The 21,166-nt window shown below is 64.4% G+C and overlaps 1 protein-coding gene across 1 annotated transcript; it reads left to right on the top strand.

The window, feature by feature from the left end:
- The first annotated feature begins 289 nt into the window (after nucleotides 1-289).
- CHLRE_14g628600v5 (uncharacterized protein) lies at nucleotides 290-16,465 on the top strand. Its single transcript, XM_043070339.1, has 22 exons — nucleotides 290-850; nucleotides 1,135-1,402; nucleotides 2,063-2,170; nucleotides 2,615-2,969; nucleotides 3,151-3,267; nucleotides 3,417-3,683; nucleotides 3,977-4,338; nucleotides 4,647-4,748; nucleotides 5,028-5,258; nucleotides 5,356-5,426; nucleotides 5,702-6,255; nucleotides 6,503-6,633; nucleotides 6,873-7,010; nucleotides 7,317-7,397; nucleotides 7,661-7,765; nucleotides 7,956-11,735; nucleotides 11,974-12,066; nucleotides 12,311-12,554; nucleotides 12,738-13,297; nucleotides 13,662-13,785; nucleotides 14,208-14,362; nucleotides 14,654-16,465. Exons 1-22 carry the CDS (start codon nucleotides 639-641, stop codon nucleotides 15,086-15,088), a joined length of 8,493 nt encoding a protein of 2,830 aa, XP_042917012.1. The 5' UTR covers nucleotides 290-638; the 3' UTR covers nucleotides 15,089-16,465.
- Nucleotides 16,466-21,166: the final 4,701 nt, after the last annotated feature.

The following is a 21,166-nucleotide window of genomic DNA, read 5'->3' as shown; positions in this document are numbered from 1 at the left end:
AAAGTTTGCACCCTCGTGAAGGTTATTTGTCACAAGCCAACCAGGTCACCAGCTAACGCAGACCGTCGGCCAATAGGCTAAAAGTCGCTCAACAACAGCAACGAAAGGATGCGTGTTGCAAATGGCATCCTCTCAAGAAACCCAGCGCGCATGCTTGCGTTCCGTATCTAGTGTGAGGGACTGCCTGGGCGCAAGAGCCCCAGCCACGACTCCATGGAATACAACCGATACACGTCTAATGGAGACATTAGTATAGGTTGCAATTATCATGCATTCAGTGTCAGAAGGTCAATCAACTGTAGACCGACGACGCGGCGACGCGCGAAATTCTGCCCGCCATACTCTGATTCACAAGCGTTTGAACGCAGCTTTGTGGTTCCTTTAGTTATTTGCGCTAAGCCAAACTGGAACCTCACAACGGAGCCGAGGCAAACTTGAGTTGGAACGCTGCAACGCTAGCAAGCACGGTACAGGCTGAGACTAGTCCCAACGTAGTGTTAGGATCGTTGTTAGAGGCGCTGCCTAGCAAGGGCTTGCTGTCTCACTCGTCGCAGCTCTCGACGATGAGCCAGGCCGCAGCTTGCCGCGCGTGGAGAGGGCTTTAACACGGACGGCAAGATGAGTAGGCTTGAGTGCTCATGAGAACCTACTCGTATGCATCGACGGGCGCGGGCTCGGCGCGGACAGCGGAGCCGGCGGGAACCCGCCCCAGGCGGGTGCCTAGCCCGGAGCTGCTGCGGCGTAGCAGCAAACACAAATGGTCTTCTGCATGCCCGCCCGGGAGAGCGGCAGCAGCGCTACTGATACTGCTGGGGGCGCTGCTTCAGCGATCCTGCGTAGCGGCACAGGGGTAAGCGTCGAGGGGCAGGCGGGTGTGGGTTGGTCTGCCAGGTTCACACGCTGCGTGTGGGAGGTACGGGGAAACCAAAGGTGTCACCCCCATGCACGGGCACACGGCAAGCCACAGCTATGTCTGGACTTTGGGGCAGATCCCAACTTGACGCCGGACCCGACCCCAACCCGAACCTGCCGCCCCAACCCCACGTGCCCTAAATCCATCCGGGGCCGCCCTTCCTTGCTGCTGCCGACCCTGTCGCCACCCGCCCGCACCACCCGCCCTTTGCCACTGCGCAGCCTCGCCCCGCCCCCGCCCCCGCCGCTCCTCTCCTCCACGACGCCTGCATCCAGCGGCTTTGGAGTCGCCGGCAGCAGAAACAGCACCAGCAACGCCAGTAGCATCAACGCCAACAGTATCAGCGGGGGTTCGGGGCACAACGACACGCCGACCAACCACGTGACCGTGGGCTGCGGCCTGCGTGCCGTGCTGCCGGCGCTCACGAGCTACTGCCGGGAGGCCACGCGGCGGGCGCTACAGGCGGAGGCCAGCCACAACCCCCGACTGGTGCGTGTGCGTTCGCGCGTGCATGGCGACCTTGGCGTCGTTGCGGCGGTGGTGGCTCGCACGTGCGCGTGGTGATGAGGCTGGTGTGGCCAAGGTGGCGCGCGTGGTGCTGAGGCGGGTGGCTGGGCTGTGATGTGACCGGCACGCACATGTGGCACGCCAATGTGCATTTCCGCGTGCGCTTGTGGGGGGCCTTGAGGAGCCTTGAGGGGCCTTGGGGGGCCGGGGGGGGGGCGCTGTGGCCTGGGGCCGCGGGGCCGTGGAACCGTGGGGCTGTGGGAGAATGGGCGGTCACCGGGGTCGGGGGCTGCTGGGGCGTGGACCCGGAGGTCCTTGGCAGATGTGTCTGTGTGGGGTGGGGTGGATAAGTGTATGTGTGTGTGTGGGGGGGGGAGGTTGGGCGGCACATTGCACCACTGGACAACGCGGCACCAAGCAACACGGCTGCCGATCAGGGCTGCGCATTCAGGTGCCACGCCTCGGGCGTGTTTGGGGCTGGCGGTGTCGGCACCATTAGAACCGTTGGAACCGTTAGAATCGCTTGTGTCGCTGTGGCCTTTCAACTCCTGCGGGCTTTGAACACACGGCGCAGCACTGCGTCGAGCTGCCGATCCTTTACCTGTACTTCTTACGCCGGCGTCCTATTCCAACGCGTCACAGGCCATTGTGGACATTGTGTCTGACGACGGCGGCGTGACGCCCCCCGCCGCCGCCGTGAACGCGGACGTGCGCGTGCTGAGCGCTGCCGAGTCGGCACTGCAGCCGCTGGTGGGTGCGGGGGAGGGTGAGGGGGAGGGGGAGAGGGAGGGGGAGGGCCGTGGCTGGGTGCTGCTGCGGGCTGCCAGCGCATGTGTCCGGCTGCCTTCCTGCCTTCCCGCGTGCCTGCCAGCGCGCCAGCGCACCAGCCTGTACCAGCCCGACTGGCCAGTTCTGGCTTTCCGGGTGCCTTCCTGCCTGTCCGCATGTGTGCCTGCCCAAATCTGCCCTGCAGACAAGGGCAGGTGCAACTATGTGGTGCCTAGCTCTCTCTTTGCAACATCCCTTAGCCCATGGCACACCCTCCCTTTGCTTGCACACTCCTCCCCTTTCCGCCTCCCGTGCCCCCCCTCCCCCGCCCCCCGTTGCTTATGGACGGCTCCTACCCCGCACCTCTAACCAGCTATGCCTGGAACTCCCCTGCCCACTCCGCATCCCGCGCAATCTGCCGCACAGCTGTACGAACACGCGCGCGGCAACACCAGCTACCTCTCGCAGCTAGATGCCAACGTGAGCGCCGGCGCCCGCCTTCCTAGCAGCTTCCTGTCTGTGCCTGGCGGCGCCGCCGGCGGGCCGCTGCATGCGCCGCTGCTGCTCTTCTACCGGCGCGATTGGTGGGCGTCGATGCTGGCGCGTACCTCTTGGCGAAACGGCGGCGGCGGCAGTAGCAGTGATGGCGGCGGGGAGGCGGCGGCGCCGCCGCCGCCGACGTGGCAGGCGCTGGTGGAGGTGCTAGAAGCCAACGTGAACACCAACCTGGAACCTGACGTCAGCGAGCCTGATCACGTGTTGTGTGTGGACATGATGGAGGGTGCGTGTTTCGTGTGTGTCTGATAGCAAGGGCAACGACAAGCGCGCTCCTCAGCAATGTACTGGGCCTTAGGGATACTCACCGCACCAATACCCACCGCACCAACACTCACCGCGAAAACACCATCCACCTTCCGTTGGTGTGAGCACGTGTAGCTGAAGCGTTCCCCGCCTCACCACAGGCTGCAAGGGCTGGGCTGTGTTGGCGGGCATATACGCCTCCATGACTCAGACCAAGGGCGGCTGGCAGGGAGCGTACTTCAACCGATCCGCCGCCGGCGGCCTATCGCCGAGCGTGGGTGAGTGTGCCATGCACACAAATGCGGCCATGGTATTTGCTAGCGGCTGCACATGCATGACTCACCAGACGGCATCAATAGCCGACAATACCGTGCCAAAACACCCCACCTAAAACCACAACTCTCCACTTCCCGCGCGTCCCAAACAGGCAACGTGGCCATGGCGGCGGCGCTACGACTGTACAGCCGGATGGCCCAGGTCAACGCCGCGCCGTACACCCCCGGCGGCGCCGCCACGAGCGTTGACCGGGTTCCGGTGGATCCAAAGCATTACATGGTGGCGGGCGGCGACGTGGATCCAGCAACGGGGCTGCCGGCGTGCGGCGTGGTGAATTCGCTGTTTGCGGCGGGACGCTGCCTGTTCACGATTGACTGGGCACCCGCGGCTTTGGCGATGACTGCCGGCGATGCTGTGGGTGAGTTGGCAGGCGGTCGGTTGACTTGCTTCCCAGCTAGCCCAGGGCTGAGAGGGCGGGTTGGGGCGGTTCTGGGCCTACCGGTATGGTAATGAAGAGGCAGCGAGGGGCAGGTGGGAGGGGCGTGTGAGCTTGGGTTTGGGGTGGGGCGTGCGGGCTTCTGTTTGGGGGTGGAGTTCTCGCGCTGCGGGTTTGTGTGTGTATGACGTGGCATGGCGTGGCATCCCGGGCAGTCATCGCCCATGTCTGTCTCTCGCCCACACGCGATCCGTGCCAACACACAATGATCGCAGGCGTGTCTGGCAACCTGGGTGTGGGGCTGCTCCCGGGCAGCAGCGAGGCACTGGATCCCACCGCCGGCAACACCCTGCAGCTGTGCACACGCGCCTCCTGCCCCCTGGCGGAGGCGCTGCCCAAGCCCTTCAACACGGTCATGTCAGCCTACCAGATCGCAACCGAGATGAGCGCGCAGCCACCGCAGCCGCCGCAGCCGCCCAGCCAGCCGCCGCCGCCCAACATGCCGCCGCCACCCAGCCCGCCGCCGTCGTACCCGCCGCCGCCGTCGCCGCCGTTGCCGCCGTCGCCGCCGCCGCCCAGCCCACCGCCGCTGCCGCCCGGGCTTGGGAGCACCGTAGAGATGATGAACAACCGAGCGGTGAGGCAGACCCTGCGAGGTTGGGCATTTGCATCTGTGCAGGTGGCTATGCGAATATTCCTTTGCACAACCACGCGTCTGCTCACCACGCATTCCGGCACTGATTGTTGCGATTGCGATTGCATTCTACCAGCGAATACGAATCCGTATGTCCGGTTGCTGCCCTTTGCTGCCCGGGCTTGCTGCAGCGTCCCGTGTCCAGCGCTAACTGATGCTCCGGGGCCTTCCTCGTTCAAACTGCTCTGTACACTGATGTTGTATCGGCGTTGTTGCTCGCTGACGCTGCCGCTGCCGCTGCCGCCTCGCAGCCGCTGATGGCGGCGGTGACGCACGTGTACGTCCAGCCCGCTGACCAGAGCGCGCTGCAGGCGGCCCGAGTGAACGAGGTCATGCGAATCGTGGGATACCAGGTGAGTCTCTCGCGGTCCCGTGGTGCCGCACTGAAAGGACAGGGGCTCCAGCGGCTCCGTCCTAGTCATGGCGGCAGGCGGCAGGGATGCCACGTGGATAGCCGTGGAGCACGAGCTTGCTCTCTACTTCTAGCTCATGCTACTCCTGCTCGAATTACATCCCTCTCCTGCCCTGTTTTGCCAAAGCACGCACCAACCAACCAACCAGACAACCAACCCGCCAGCCAGCCAGCGTGGGCAAACCGGTATGTGCCACGTTGCCTTTCCCGCATTCCACAGGGTGGGCTCAAGTACTCGCTTCTGACAGGGCTGGCTCCCAGCAACGCCACCGTTGACACCCCCGCCGATGGCGGCTCCAACTCCACCTCTACCTCCAACTCCAACTCCCCATCCGGAGAGACGTGTGCCGCGCAGATGGCGCTAGGCAGCGGCGGCGCGGGCTCCGCCGCAGCGGTCGCGGCGTCGTCCATCCTAGATCTGGCGCCGGAGGATCAGGATGCCCTAGTTGTGGTGCGTTCGCGTTTGCGTTCTGACTTCTTACACCTGGAAGAGGTCCATGCAGAATGGTGTATTATAATGTATAATGCTTCCCGTGCCGCCACCGCAGGCCATCTTGGCTTCAACCCGGCACAGCAACGAATACTTTGATTTCAAGCTGCCCTTCAGCAACGTGTATCGGTGAGCTTTGCTGCATCAGGGGCTTCGCTGGGGACTTAAGGAGCCGAAAGGGACCGGACGAATACCAGGAAAAAGGAGAAGATGCGCACGCGTGTGTGTGTGTGTGCGCGCGCGCGCGCGTGTGTGTGTGTGTGTGTGTGTGTGTGTGTGTGTGTGTGTGTGTGTGTGTATGTGTGTGTGTGTGTGTGTGTGTGTGTGTGTGTTTCCATCATGAAATGTCTGCCTTGTTTGAAAGCGCATGCATGCCCTTACTTTGCTCTGCTTGTCCCTGCTAGGTCGTGGTTAGACGCTGCGGCCACCCGCGCGGCACTTCAGATCAAACACAACCTCACGGTTGACGCCGCGGCAATCGCGGCCATGGCGCAGATGATCAGCCGTGGCGGCAGTAGCGACAGCAGCGGCAGTAGCAGTGGCGGCTCGGATCCAGCAGCTCCAGCCAGCGGGGGTGGCGGAACTGCGTCAGTAGCAGCAGCAGTATCCATGACAGGCGCTGCTACTGCCGCAGACGGCGCCGCAGGCGGAGCAGGCGCGGGTGGGGGCGCAGGTCAGGGGTCGGCACACACCGTGGCGCGACACCGGCACTTGCTACAGCCGCAGGGGCAAGGGCCGCCGGCAGTAGCAGATGGTCCGCAGCTGCCGCTGCTGGTGGTCCCAGTGGCGCAGTCGGGCGGCGGCAGCGACAGCGGTGGCGCCGGAAGCAACGGCAGTAGCAGTAGCAATAGCAGCGGCAATGGCGTGTCGGTGGTGGCAGTAGCAGTGTTGGACCCTGACCCGGTGGTCCAGCAGCTGGTGATGGAGCTGCAGAGAAATTTCACGGAAACCATGAGCCGTGAGTGTGCGTGGGGCGTGTGCCGGTTGTGTGTCGGGGCGTGCCGGAGGCGTGGTGACGCTGGCACCGCCGTCGTTATGGCTGCCCTCGCCCTCCCCTCCCCATCCTCTCCTCCCCATCCTCATTTTAGCTTGATTTGGTTTAGTTTGGGCTGGTGTTTACAACCTCCCCTTCCCATCCTCATCTGACGTCTGCCCCTGGTGCCCCTCCACTTCGCCTCCGCTCCCTGCTCCAATTTCGTTCCCAGGGTTTCCCTACACCAACATTCTTCGCTTCCTCTATGAGTATTACCTCCCCGCAAAGCCCGTCGAGGCGCCGCCGCCGCCGGCGCCCATCGACAACCCAGCTTTGCGATTGGGGCTACCCATCGCACTCACGGTAGGGCAGTGATAAGTTTTAGGGATGCGTCGGCAGGGAGCGTGAAAATGAGGTATCAAGCTCTTGTTGCGCCCGCCGATATTCCAAGTATATGAATTGGACACGACGCGATATATCGCTACCGTTCGACTAGCAAAGCCGCACCGCAGCATGTGTGGATGCTTGAACCAAAGGCCATGCTGGTTGCGGTGGCCGGTATTTCAATAGCTTGCGTGCCGCGCCCCAAACGACGCGTGCAGGTGGGCTGCACGCTCATCATCCTGGGCGTGGTGGCGGCTGTGGCGGTGTGGATGGTGCGCAGCCGGCGCTTCAGGTCCAAGGCACTCCAGCCGCCGGGGCCCGGGCCCGCCACCACACTGGTCATGACCGACGTGCAGGTGTCTGTGTGTGTGTATGTGTGTGTTATGTGTGTGTGTTTGTGTGTGTGTGCAAGGATGTGTGTATGCATGTATGTGTGTGTGTGTATTTCTGTGTGTGTGCATGCTTGTATGTCATGAATACCAACATGCGCAGTTGTTTGTGCTTTTCAATATGTGTGGTTGTTCCCTGGCCCTGCAACTGAAACACATGTGTGCGGCCTGTCCCTGACCACACTCGCACACCCTGGCCGTCTGCCACCCAACTTTCCGCGCTTGTTCTCACACACACGCACACCTCCCGCCCTGCCAAACACACACTTGCAGAACTCCACTCTTCTTTGGGAGCTGCTGCCGCTGGGTGTGATGGACGTGTGTCTGAGCATTCACCACCGCATCATGCGCCAGGTGCGTGCGTTCGTGTGTGTGTTTCTACGTTTGTGAAAAATGGTATGAAATTAAGATTTCGTGCATGTGGCCTAACGAGCCAAACGGATCTGGCATCTGTCGTGTCGCGCTGCACTGGCACCTGCAACATGGTGTGCCTACACTTCCCCACTTGCCCGATCGCACACATGTCCACGCCGTGTCGGCCCTTTCCCCTTGCGCTTTCATAGCGAACTGTATGTCGCCCCTTTCCCCGCGTGCTTCACTGACATACAAACCCACAGGCTATCTCCGACCACTGCGGCTATGAGGTTTTCACGGAGGGAGACGCCTTCTGCGTGGCCTTTTGGAGCCCCGAGGAGGCGCTTGGCTTCGCATTCCAAGTGCAGGTGTGCGTGTGCGGCGGTGGGACCGGAGGTGACGGGGCGTGGGGGCAGGGGCGGACTGTGGCGTGCCCTGTACCCGAGAGAGCCTGCACACAACCCGTGGCCTGTGACGCAGTGCGCACCCACCCACCGTGCCAGCCAACCAACCAACCAACCAGCCAACCAACTCACCAACCAACGAACCAACCAACAGGAGGAGCTCCTGATGGCGGACTGGCCCGACGTCCTCCTACAGCAGGAGGACGGGTGTGAGGTCTGGGCGCAGCGGTGCCACGTGGGACCCAGCCTTGGAAGTAACGGCGGCGGCGGCGGTTACGTCGCCGCCGCCGCCGCCAGCTCCAGCATGGCAGCGGCGGTTACAAACCGCGGGCTGCGCATGCTGCGCACGAGCACCGCACAGCAGCCGCTGGCGCTGCCGCCGCCGCCGTCCTTTTCCGCCACGCCCTCCGCTGCAGGCGCGGGCCCGGTGGGTATGGGTGCGGGAGTGGAGGGTGGCAATCCGAGGCTTGCGCCGACGCTGGCGTCAGCGCTGGCGGCGCGTTGGTCTGCATCGTCGTCGCCGCGGCAGCCGCTGCCGCTGCCGCCGCCGCCGCCACCGCCCCGGGCGCCGACGGCTCCGGCGCCGCCGGAGCAAGCGCCTGCTTCGAAGGCCCCTTCACGGCTGCGCATGCTGGTGGCAAAGACGGACGCACTCAACCGCTTCCAGCGTCGCAACTCGGCGCCACTCGCCGCCGCCGCCGCAACTTTGTTGAGCAGCGGCAGCGGCAGTCGCAGCGGTGGAGACGGGGGCGGGGGCGGGGGGGAGCAGCAAGCGACGGTGGCCGCGACAGGGACGCACCGTGTCGTTGCCGATGGCGGGCACGGTGCGCCTCTAGGGCGGGGGCCAGCGGGCGCGTGGCCAATTTCCGCGGGCCCCCCAGCGGCACTGCTGGGGACCGGCAGTAGCAGCACCACCTCCCCGGCTGCAGCTACAGCCACAGCTACAGCCAGGAGCCCTGCAGAGGAGGCGGGGCAAGGGCCGGGGCCGGGGCAAGGGCCGGGGCTGGGGAAGGTTCGCAGCCCAACGGGCCAGGTCCCGTCGCCGTCAGAGCCGCTGCACAAGCTACAGCTGCCGGGTTCGTGTGGCGTGCGCGAGCCCGCGGTCGGCGCAGCAGCTGCTACAGCCGCTACAACTGCTGCATCCACTCCCACCGGCCGTCGGTCCGGCGAAGGCAGGGGCGCTGACGTCAGCATCCGGCGTCTGGCCCAGGTCCGGGAGCACGACGACGGCGCCCGTGCACCGGCGGCGGCGGCTACAGCCGGCGGCGGCGGCGGCGGCCGTGGCGGCAGCCGTGGCGGCGGCGGCGGCCTTGAAGCTGGCCTGGTGGTGCTACAGCCGGCCGGCATCGCGGTCAGCCAGGACGGCAGTAGCAGCAGCAGTAGCGGCGCCGGCAGCTCCGACGACGACCGCGATGCGCGCGAGCGACCGTCCGCTGCTGCAGCCGGCCCTTCGACTTCTGCTACAGCCAGGGAGCGGCCGTCGGCGGCGGCGGCGGCGGCGCGGGCGGCGGCCGCGGGCGGCGACGGCGACAGCAACCTGGTCGGCGGCGACATGGAGTTTGCGATTGACGACTTTTTCAAAGGCGACGCGGACTGGCGGAATGAGGTCACGTGGGAGCCAACCGACCAGGTCCTCGAGGCGGGCGCCAAGGGAAGCCGAAAGGCCGTGCGGCTCTCCAGCGGCAACCAACGCGGCGGCGGCGCCGCCGGTGCTGGCAGCCGCAACCGTGCCGGCACGGCCAGCGCCGACCGTGCCAGCGGCGGCGGCGCCGCCGCCATGATCTCGCCGTTGCTGCAGCCGTACCTCGCACGTGACCGTGGCAAGGCGCCGGGCAGCGGCAGCATCACCGCCGCCGCCGCCGCCGCTTTCGGCCGGCGGCGCGGTGGCGGCGTGCTCGAGTCGGCCATGTCTGACGGCGCCAACGACCGCGACAGCGACGTCGCCATCCGGACCGCCAGCATCCGCGGCGGCGGTGGCGGCGGCGGCGGCAGCAGCGGCGGCGCGCGCAACTTGTTTGACAGCGGCGGGACCGGCGTCGCGCCGCGGCGCAAGAGCGTGTTGGGCCTGCCGCGTTTGCACCTGTCAGCATTTTACGGCGCAAGCGCCGACCGGGGCAGCGGCGGCGGCGTTGCCGCCACCCCCAGCCCGATGGCAGTTGCGCGCCGCCACTTTGACACCGTATCGCAGGCCTCGGGCTCTCCTGCGCCCGCCGGCCTCACCAGCACAGCCACCGGCGGCGCTGTGGTGGCCATCGACCTCGAGCGCTCGCCGTTGGCGTCGCCGGCGTCACACCGCAACGGCAGCGCCCGCCACGGCACCGCCGGCGGCGCCGCCGCCACGAGCGGCGACGGCTACGGGCAATTGCACGTGCCGGACTTGGAAAGCGCGCCGACGCACCCGCCGCCACAACCAGTGCACACCGGCGTCGCGGGCGGCGGCGCGGGTGGCGGCGGCGTGCTGGCGAAGCTGAGCTCCCTGCGCCTGGCGCTGCTGCGGCTCGGCCGCCAGGGCTCCGCCGCAGCTGGCGGCGGCGGCGGAAGCGGAAGTGGCGGCCTTGGGACCGCCAACACCTCGCCGTCCGCGACGCCGCCGGCGGCGGCGGCGGCGGCGGCGTGCACGCCGCGCCGGTGCGCCACCTCGCCGCTTGTCGTACTTGACGTAGCAGACGTGGCGGAGGCGGCCGCCGCCGCCACCGCCGCCGCCAACGGCGCTGCCGCGGGCACACACCACACTCCCCCGCACCCGTATGCCCACGACCACGCCCACGGGCACGGGCAAGGGCACGTGCACGTGCAAGGCATATCGCCGCACGGCCTGGGTAGCCGTAGCTCAACCGCCGCCGCCGCCGCCGCTGCCACCGCCGCCGCTGCCGCCGCTGCCACCGCCGCCGCCGCCGCCGCGCTGCCGCCGCCTCCTGGCCTCGACGACACACAGCCCATCATCGTCAGCGCCGGGCCCTTCATCGCCAGTGAGACCACCACCATGGGCACCGGCCCCTCACGGTGGGGCGGCAAATTCATGGCGACTATGGGCCCCATCGACCGCCGCTACCTGACCGGAGCGCTGCCTGGCGGCACCGGCGCCGCCGCCGGCGCCGGCCCTAGCGGCGGCTCCGCCGCCGCCGGCGCCGGCATCTTCGACAAGCTGTGGTACGACATCAACACAGCCGCCGTTGCGCCGGCGGCTGCTGACGGCGCGGCGCCGCCAGCCATGGCGCCGGTGTCGGAGACAACGGCGGCGCCGTCGGAGGGCATGGCGGACACACCGGTAGGCACGCGCAAGGGCTCGGTGTCGCATTGGCGCTCCATGACGGCGGCTGTGTCGATGGCAACGGCGGGGGCACGCAGCGTACTGCCTGGCGGAGCAGGTGGCGGCGGCGGCGGCGGCGGCGGCGGCGCGTCAGGTGCGGTAATGGAGGAGGTGGCGGGGCAGGGGTCGGGCAGCGGCGCCGCCGCGCCCATGCCACCTGCGTCACGTGCGCCGTCAGCCTCTGGCGGCGCCGCCGCGGCGCAAGCCGCCGCGGTTGCCGCCGCCGCCACTGCCGCTGCCGCCAACGCGGCCGGTCCCGCCGCCTTGGTGACGGTTGGGGCCGTGCTCCGGCGGTTGTGGGTCAACGACCCGTTAGGACCGTTGCACTTTTTCAGGGCAACCGCCGCCGGCGGCGCCGCCCATCTGTTGGACAGTCCCGCCACGTGCGCCATTGCGGAGGAGCGCGGCGGCGGCGGCGGCGGCGGCGGGTCTGCTACAGCCGCCGCTACAGCCGCGAGTGCCGCCGCCGGGCCGTCTGTGCTACAGCTGGGCACGCCTCGTGCCCGGGACAACGACCTCAACCACTATGCCAGCCGCCAGGCCAACAACCACCAACCGCCGGTCCTCGTGTTCCGTGGCTTGCGAGTGCGCATAGGGATGAACTCAGGACTTGAGGAGTCGGAGGTGAGAGCTCACGGCTTGGCTTGGGACTCGACTTGGTGGCCTGTGGTGGTTGTCCCTGTTTGCGATCACTATAGGCCTTGTTTCTAACGGCTTATGCCACGAGGTTTCTTGTAATCGGATGATACCGTACGGCTGGGCGTGTACCGCCTTGGCATTGATATCATGCACATTTCTTTTAGTTTACCGCCTGACAATAATGCCGTACACATCTATCTCTTGTTTGTACCGCCGACTGCAGTACATGGTGACCCAATCGGGTCTGGGCGTGCAAGCGGTGGCCTACTGCGGAGACTTCTTCGCAACAGCCAAGGAGGTCGGGGACGTGGCCATGGTGAGCGACAGGGAGGTAGCGGGGCGGGAGGGGGAGTAAAGGGACTGCATGCGTGCAATGTTTGCGATACCGTAATCCGTCCGCGTGCCGTTCCTGATGCGTAACGCTTCCGCTCTTGTACACCAGTAAGTGACGGTGCGGTGCAGTGCAGTGCAGTGCAGTGCGGTGCGGTGCGGTGCAATGCAGCGTGCGGCCACCTCGAAACCTCCTTTTCAGCGATCTTGGCTGTCCCTCCACCTCACAGGGGGGCATGGTGGTGTTGAGCGCCTCGGCCTTCGCAGCCTACCACAGCACCCAGACCCGCACACGCAAAACCGGCGGGGGCGGCGGCGGCGGCGGGGGCGGGGGCCGTATCGCCGCCTCAGACATGCTGATACTACATTTGGGCGAGCACGCATTCGACAAGGCCGCGCCGCCGGCGCCGCCGACGCCGCCGCCATTGCAGGAGCAGCAGCAGCCCTCGGGACCCCAAAAGCTGGAGCATGAAGGTGCGCAAAGTACTATTTTGCGCCTTGCTTCACATGCCTTGCCCCCCACCTTTAACTAATCATGAATGCAACCCCCTCCCACACACACGCGCGGCTCGCCCACACGACTCGGACACGCTTTATACTTTGGTGCTGACATTTGTTCGTGTTCCTTCCACGTGTGCATATGCACTGCATCCTCAGAAACGCTCCTGCTCCGGCCGCCGGAGCGGGCTGCCACCGGCATCCCAACTGCCGCCGCCGGCACAACCGCCATAACCGCCGTAACCGCCGCCACGCCGGAGGTGCCCGTACGGTCGTTGTACGGCGCCCTCAGCCCCGCCATGGCGCCGCGGCTTGCCGTACTCCCTGACCTGGTCCGAAACACACGTGTCGTGGCGCCGGGCTGCCTGGCAGCCCCCGCCGGCGTCGTGGTCCCCGTCTTCTGCAACGTCGTGGGCTTGGAGGTGCTCGTCGCGTGGGAGCGCGTGATTCAACAGCGTGCCGCGCGCGAGCTAAGCGCCGCTTCCACGCACGCCACCGCCGCCAGTGGCGGCGGCGGCACGGGCGGCATGTCCAGTGACGATGGCGGCGGTGGTGGCGGCGGCGGCGGAGCTGGCGGCAGTGTGCCGGGTAGCAGCGCGCTCACCGGCGGCGCGGGTGTGGTGCAGGCGGCGCTGCGGCTGCTGCGGGCGGTGGGCAGGGCGTTGGTGGCTCGGCACGGCGGCTACGTGGTGGCTTCGTCCTGGGACGGCGCGCACTGGGTGGGTACTCGCGGTTGCATCATGCGCAAATTCATGCACCCACATATTGTGGCTGGCGGGATGCCTGGCTGGGTTGGATTGATGGCTGGATGGATAAATTAATGCTTGGGCTTTGCTGCGCGCTATGCTGTTTCTTCCAACGTCAGCGGACCTCGCATGAACACAAACGCGGCATTGATGCGCCACAGCGGCATGCCGCCTGCAAACAGGCATCACGCACGAGCCGCTAATCACGCACGGCTTTGAAGCCATCCCCATCCCCATACGCTCTTCCGCTCTGCCGCTCTGCCGCTCTGCCGCCCGCGTCACGCCGCCGCCGCCCTCGGGCGCTGTGCTGCGCTGCCCGTGCGCTTTCATTCCACAGGTGCTGGTGTTTCCCTCGCCCGAGTCGGCGTTGTTGTGGGGGCTGGACATGCTCGAGGCCATGCTCACAGCGGACTGGCCGCCAGGCTTCACCGAGCACGAGCTCACAGAGGAGGTCTTCAATGGCGAGTGGGCGGAGGTTAATCAGGGCGGCCCAGACATGTTTCGGGGTGCAGCAATACTTGTGACAGGTGGCAACAATGCTTGTGACAGGTTGCAATGGTGCTTGTGACAGGTGGCAACAATGCTTGTGACTTGTGCAGCTGCTGTGTCTCGACGTGTTGCCGTGTATATCAGCACGAGGGCGGCAGCACGCGACCCCCTACAGCACACGACGCACTGTAGCCAGCACGCGGGCGTGCTTCCAAGCCCACGCACCTCCCTGACCTTCAAACTCACCTCAGTTCAACCCCCCCCCCACCACCACCACCACCTCACCACGTCACCTCCTGCCCTCGCCTCCTGCCATCACCAACCTCTTCATCCCCTCACCACCTGCCCTCCTGCCCTCCCAACCTCTTTACCCCCTCATCTCCTCGCCCCACAGACGGCGTGCTGGTCAGGCGCGGGCTGCGCCTGCGCATCGGCGTCGACTGCGGGCGCGCCATGGTGCGGGTGGTGCCTCGCAGCGGCCGGCTGGACTACGTGGGCAGGCCCATGAACCGCGCCGCGCGCATCGCGGCCAAGGCCAAGGCGGCGTGGGTGAGTTGGAGCAGCAGCGGGAGGGGAGGGGAGGGGAGGGTTGTAAATACCAGCCCAAGCTAAACCAAACCAAGGGGAGGGGAGGGGCAGAGGGAAGGGGGGTGGGGCAGGGCAGGGAAGGGCAGGGCAGGGGCAGAGGCAGGGAGGGGCAGAGGGCGGGGCAGAGGGCGGGGCGGGGCATGCAACAGTGGTCAGGACGTGGTACATGCGACACCGTACACACGGTGTCCTGCAGCCCCCCGCTGACGTTGCCATTGCCCGGGGGATACACTCTCCGCTGCCCCGCCGCAGATGCTGGCGAGCGATGCGGTGTGGCAGGCCGCCAGGCCCGCGGTGGCGCACGCCGCGGTCGCCCACAGCCTGGGCTCGCTTTCACTCAAAGGCGTGCGCGAGGACATGCACTTGTGGGCGCTGCGGCCGCGGCGCTGCTTCCCGGCCTCACCGCCGCCGTCGCAGACTCAGGAGGAGCAGGAGCGGTTGCTAGCGAGGGTGCCGCCGCCAGGAGCAGCAGCAGCAGCAGCAGCAGCAGCGGTACGTGATGCCTCGGCGACGGCCCAGGGTTATGGTAGTGTTGGTCAGGGCCAGGGTCAGCAGCAGTGGGGACCGCCGCTGGCGGCGCAGTTGCGTCCGGGGTCTGAAGCGGCGGCGGCGGCGGCGTTTGCGGGGCGAACGATGTCCGCCGCGGCGGTGGTGTCGGCGGCGGTCGCGGATGGCAGTGGCATTTGACTGTGAGGAGGGAGTAGTGACCCGGACGCGGTGCGAGAGGGCGGGTTTGTTTGGCGGGCACGCAGTCATCGGTGGAGTGCGGAGAAGCGCGGGGGCGCGGGACCATGCGGCGTGGCGTTGGTGTCGTGGGTAGTAGTAGGGTGGTTGGCAGCTCGGCGGCTGGACGCGCTCTCGGTGCATGCGTGTCGATATTACGGTATCGGTACGGCTGGATGCGGTAGATAGCACTTGAGCAAGCATGGAACGAAGCAGCAGTAGCACAGGCAACGCTAGCGTGGGTAGGACACTGGGTTGGGTCATTGCACATGCCCACTAAGGCCTGGTGTTGACTGCTGAAGCAAACGGTTGACCATTCCACGCTATTCCACGGCTGTTCCGTCAACACGGTCACCTTGCCGTGCAATCTCGACAGGGGTAGCAGCCATGCTGAGCGGGCGAGCGCTTGCGGAAGTAACAATTTTGACTGAAGGATGTTGGCCTGAGAGCTTCTCTGTGATGATGGACGGATGGGGCCCGTATGATAGATGTTGCATTGCCCATTCTTTGGAACTGTCCGCTGCAACTAGAAGATTATCTGTGGTAATGGATGGAGCCTTTATGGTGGGATGGTAATGGATGGGGCGGGGCCTTCATGGTAGGATGGTAATGGATGGGGCTGTGACACTACGCGCCGCACCCCCAAAATTTTCGCGTTGAACTAATCGTGCGACTAGCCAACCGCCTATCTTGGGGAGTAACGGGGCTGCCCTAGGATCGTCTGATGTCGCTGGGGGCACACGAGGGGCGTATGAGGACGTGCCCTGGTGCTGTGCCGGCTGGTTCCCCTGAAGAGACAGAGAGGGGGCAGCGTAGTGCCTAAGCGGATTGCTGGTGAAGGCTGCCGCTGCGCGTCCCGCGGTCTTAGGCAGTTTCCCTCCCGAGGGATGATTGACATGGGGCGGTAAGTCAACCGTATACCGTTACAGTAGCAGCGCAGTGGGAAAGACCATCCACTGGTGCGTGAGTGTTTGGTTAGGGAGCGGCTACCAGGAATGTCACGTCTGGTGCCCTCAGTGATAGATGCTGCCTGGGAATGGCTACCTGGAATGTTACGTCAGGCTAGCACCCGGCCCTATCGCGATGAGGTGTTGATTGATTGCCTGGGGAAGGCTACCTGGAATGTTACGTCAGGCTAGCACCCGGCGCTATGCCTAAGCAACAAGCGGTCAGCCGCTTAAATACTCAGGGGCGACCCCCATTGGTCGTACACGGATCTAGAATCCATGTGCAACGTTGTCAATTACGTAACAGACCACTCGTGCAACGTTGCTACTTACGTAATCTGCCTCCCAGTCCGACCGCCTCTGTCCGACTGCCTACTGGTCTGACAATTACGTACCCGCACCTTCCACACTCGCAACCTGGGTTAGTGCGAACCCTGCCGCCTCTCCACCTCTGTCAAGGGGGAAAACATCCGCGCCCCCACACGCATATGCGCATGTTCGCTAAGTCGCAACCTATTTTGTCAAGCCCAAAGTTCAATGAGCCATGTGTCGCGATTGCCGAGCGCAATCATCCGTCTCATAGTACGGTATGGAATTGACGCTGCTGGGCTGCACGTGCGATGGTGTCGCCATGCTGACTTAGCTTGATAGCGCTGCGAGACTTAGGGGAGACCAGGCACGACCCGCCAGTCGAGCACCAGCTAACCTGGTCTCGATACCAACTACGCGCCGCACCCCCAAAATTTTCGCGTTGAACTAATCGTGCGACTAGCCAACCGCCTATCTTGGGGAGTAACGGGGCTGCCCTAGGATCGTCTGATGTCGCTGGGGGCACACGAGGGGCGTATGAGGACGTGCCCTGGTGCTGTGCCGGCTGGTTCCCCTGAAGAGACAGAGAGGGGGCAGCGTAGTGCCTAAGCGGATTGCTGGTGAAGGCTGCCGCTGCGCGTCCCGCGGTCTTAGGCAGTTTCCCTCCCGAGGGATGATTGACATGGGGCGGTAAGTCAACCGTATACCGTTACAGTAGCAGCGCAGTGGGAAAGACCATCCACTGGTGCGTGAGTGTTTGGTTAGGGAGCGGCTACCAGGAATGTCACGTCTGGTGCCCTCAGTGATAGATGCTGCCTGGGAATGGCTACCTGGAATGTTACGTCAGGCTAGCACCCGGCCCTATCGCGATGAGGTGTTGATTGATTGCCTGGGGAAGGCTACCTGGAATGTTACGTCAGGCTAGCACCCGGCGCTATGCCTAAGCAACAAGCGGTCAGCCGCTTAAATACTCAGGGGCGACCCCCATTGGTCGTACACGGATCTAGAATCCATGTGCAACGTTGTCAATTACGTAACAGACCACTCGTGCAACGTTGCTACTTACGTAATCTGCCTCCCAGTCCGACCGCCTCTGTCCGACTGCCTACTGGTCTGACAATTACGTACCCGCACCTTCCACACTCGCAACCTGGGTTAGTGCGAACCCTGCCGCCTCTCCACCTCTGTCAAGGGGGAAAACATCCGCGCCCCCACACGCATATGCGCATGTTCGCTAAGTCGCAACCTATTTTGTCAAGCCCAAAGTTCAATGAGCCATGTGTCGCGCCACAGCTGTGACCTCCCCCACGATTGATCCGACGACCGCGTCGGCCAAAAGCAGTTGAACTGTGCTGCGGCGTCCCAGTAATGGCGCGTTGGACTCGAACTACAAGGTGCTACGCCATGGAGAGTGCGTGGCTCTTCGCAGGCTCGCTGTGGGTCCGGCGGCCAGCCGCAATTATAGGTGTGTGTTTTGCCCTTGTCCGTTGGTTAGCGAATGACGAATGTCCGTTGGTTGATTGGCGAATGGCGAATGTCCGTTGGTGGCGAATGGCGAATGGCGAATGGCGAACACCTCCTGCTGACAATACTGTGGGAAGACTTGGGATTTGCCGTTGTACGGGTTCGTGCTTACGCTTAGCAGTGTTGCAGGCGGTTGCGCTGTTGTCTTTTATGGAGTAAGCAGTTGGAGTAAGCAGCGCTAGCAGCGCTTCTCCCTTTACTAGTCCAACCACGTCCAACCACCGGTGGGTCTCCTCGCTGTGAGCTGCAGCATGCTTGCTGCCGCGAAACGTGGGAGCATTAGATAGGCCGCGGCGTAAGGGCCATGGCTTCAGCACAGCAGCGTCCATCCCCGGTGGGTCTCAATACTGTTCGAGTCGACTGCTGTGTTGCTACTGCCGCCTTACCACGGCCTTGCACTTGGACGGGGTGACTCCGCATGGCTGACTGCTCTGCGCTGCCTTTGATACCTCCCAGTCGTTCCTAATTGCCTGCTCCAGATTATCATCCGTGCGTCACACCGGCGTACAAGAGCTCCCTAGCTTTTGGTGAGCGCCATGTTGGCAGCTGCTGGTCGGAGTTTGCCAAACAAAGTTCCCTCGCTCCCAGATTTCGTTTCTAGTTTGGCCTGCTGATATTAAGTGCGACGGTCTCCCTTGCACAGGTGGCGGGGCTGTGGTGTCCGTGTGGCGGTGTTTGATGCTGCCGTACACACACGCGGCGGTGGTTCCGGTGGTGGCGTGGGCGCCGGCGCCTCATACGTGCATGTTGCATCAGCGGAGTGCTCAGCCATGAAAGCAGGTGAGTCGAGACTGCTGCTCCGCGAGTGGTTGTCGCTCTTGCCCAGGACCGTGTGGTATAGGACCCGATGCAGCAGGGCGTACAGTAGGCCAGCAACCTTATAATTCGTTGAGGGTTTGCGAGGCGAAGTGCCCATGTTGCGCGGCAGGGGGTACCGGTGCCACACAGCGGGCGTGACAGGACGTGAGTCCTCCTGACTAGGCGTGCCGTCTTGTCGTTGCTCTCCCATCCTCATGCCGTCTTGCAGTACGTCCCACATGGCGGTGTGTTGCAGGCCACACGTCCCACGATCGGGCGCCTGCGCGGCCAGGTGAGCGCTTGACAGGGCCGGAAGGAGACGAATCGCATCAAGCGATAGCTGGACGTGAAAGGGGAGCTCGGGTCCCGTGGACAACTTTGGTGCTTCGTCAGGGGAACGGAACATGGGTTTGGGTGGCAGCTCCAACACCGTGTCGCTGGTTGGTGGCAAGGTTGGCGGTACAAGTGGCGTGTCGCAACAGCCTTGAGCATGAAAGATGGATGACCGGGGAGTAACGGTTGGGAGCTCGGCGGCCGTCGTGTTCAGACCTGGCGCGTGCAGCTCATCTGACTGGCGATTCCCCTGACACCTTGTCATATCGGCAGGTTGCCCTGTCGAGGCATCAAGGCAAGCACGCGGCGGCGTACAAGCAAGCCAAGCCGCCGGCGGAGCTGACGGGAGCGCTGTCTGCTGAAGCTGTGGTGTCGAGGCGTGCTCAGGCAAATACGGCGCTGCTGGCGGCATCTGCTGCACAGCGGGTGACTCCCGAGTAAGCCTCTCGCGGGTGTCGGGCGACTCGAGCACGGGCGTATCCCTTTCCACGGTTGGCAAGTGTTGGAGTGACGATTGGACACCAGGCACGGAACTGCCGGGGTTTACAGTAGGTGCGCTCTCGATGGGCTGCGCCGGGTCCTGATTGCATACGGCGTCCCATCCGAGTGTTGGATGCAACGGCATGGGGTACATGTCCACGCCTTTCACGTCCTCGCTTGCACCATCATGGCTCTCCTCCGCAGGTTGCGCGGGCTGCTGCGCGGGAATCTGCTCCAAGTGATATGCCCGCTGGGGCGTGTCATCCCGTATTACTGCTGGCGGCGGGGATACGGTCTGCTGCATGACGTAAACGTGCGTCGGGAAGGTGGCGCGAGGTGGGTGCGCAAGCGCAGTTACAGGTGTGGAATATGGTGTGAGCTCAGGGGTGTCCGGCGCATACGGTTGTGTGGAAGGGACGGTCACCTGCTCGCCCCCTCGCTCGGCGTCAGGGTGTGTTTCATACTCCTCATACGGCACGTAGCACGTATCTTCCTCGTAGTAACGACTGTCTCGCGCCATGTCCAACATGTGAGGTCCTTGCCCTGTCACCTCCTCCAACAGGCGCATCAGCCGTGCCATGTGAGCGGCAAGACCCTCAAGAGCGGCTTCATCCGCTTGATCGGCGTCGTACAAGTCGACTTGTTGCACGTCATGATGGTCGTGACCTCGCCCGCGGTTTGCTTGGGGTTGTGTTGATGGCGATGAGTAGCGCCCATGTCGTGACGGACGGCTGCCGTAGTAATGAGACTCATCGTACGAGCGGTAGTGGCAGTCCGTGAACCGCCGGTCCCTGTTGCGGCCATGGCGGCGGCCGGGAGACTGGTCACGCCACCGGTGACTGCGGCTGCTTGGTGCAGAGTAGCATTGCGAGCCTTCCTCAATGTAGATGGCGTCGTGAATTGCTTCTTCAAGTGTCTTGGGCCTCAGCAAGAACACCTGATCGTAGATGTCCGGTTGTAGCCCACGAAGGAAGGAGAAGGTATGGACGGGGTCAGAGGTATTGAGCGACAGCTGCGACGCCAGGTCACGAAACCGATCCGCGTACTCTCGCACGGGTTCACGCCGGCGCTGTTGGCAGCGTGCAAGCAGGTTGTATAACTCCTCCTGATTCGCCTCAAAGCGCTCTTGGAAAGTGATTTGGAACTGCGCCCAGGTGGTGATGGAGTTCTCAACCCCTGAATACCACGTTGCGGCAGAGTCTCCTAGCCGGCAGACAGCCACATCCAGCGTCTGGTCGTCCGTCCAGCCGTACATGCGCTTAGCGCGGTCTAGCCGTGCCAGCCATTGCCGAGCGCAATCATCCGTCTCATAGTACGGTATGGAATTGACGCTGCTGGGCTGCACGTGCGATGGTGTCGCCATGCTGACTTAGCTTGATAGCGCTGCGAGACTTAGGGGAGACCAGGCACGACCCGCCAGTCGAGCACCAGCTAACCTGGTCTCGATACCAACTACGCGCCGCACCCCCAAAATTTTCGCGTTGAACTAATCGTGCGACTAGCCAACCGCCTATCTTGGGGAGTAACGGGGCTGCCCTAGGATCGTCTGATGTCGCTGGGGGCACACGAGGGGCGTATGAGGACGTGCCCTGGTGCTGTGCCGGCTGGTTCCCCTGAAGAGACAGAGAGGGGGCAGCGTAGTGCCTAAGCG

This window comes from Chlamydomonas reinhardtii, chromosome 14 (assembly GCF_000002595.2).
Source record: "Chlamydomonas reinhardtii strain CC-503 cw92 mt+ chromosome 14, whole genome shotgun sequence".
Taxonomy (NCBI): Eukaryota; Viridiplantae; Chlorophyta; class Chlorophyceae; order Chlamydomonadales; family Chlamydomonadaceae; genus Chlamydomonas; species Chlamydomonas reinhardtii.
The sequence above is the reverse complement of the archived record's forward strand: the minus strand, read 5'-3'. Positions and strand labels throughout refer to the sequence as shown.

Bases quoted from the DNA above. Each gene is read 5' to 3' on its own strand.
- CHLRE_14g628600v5 (XM_043070339.1), top strand. From the start codon at position 639: ATGAGAACCTACTCGTATGCATCGACGGGCGCGGGCTCGGCGCGGACA. The intron at 7,398-7,660 runs GTGCGTGCGTTC...ACAAACCCACAG, and splicing joins ACCACCGCATCATGCGCCAG to GCTATCTCCGACCACTGCGG. The intron at 11,736-11,973 runs GTGAGAGCTCAC...CGCCGACTGCAG, and splicing joins CAGGACTTGAGGAGTCGGAG to TACATGGTGACCCAATCGGG.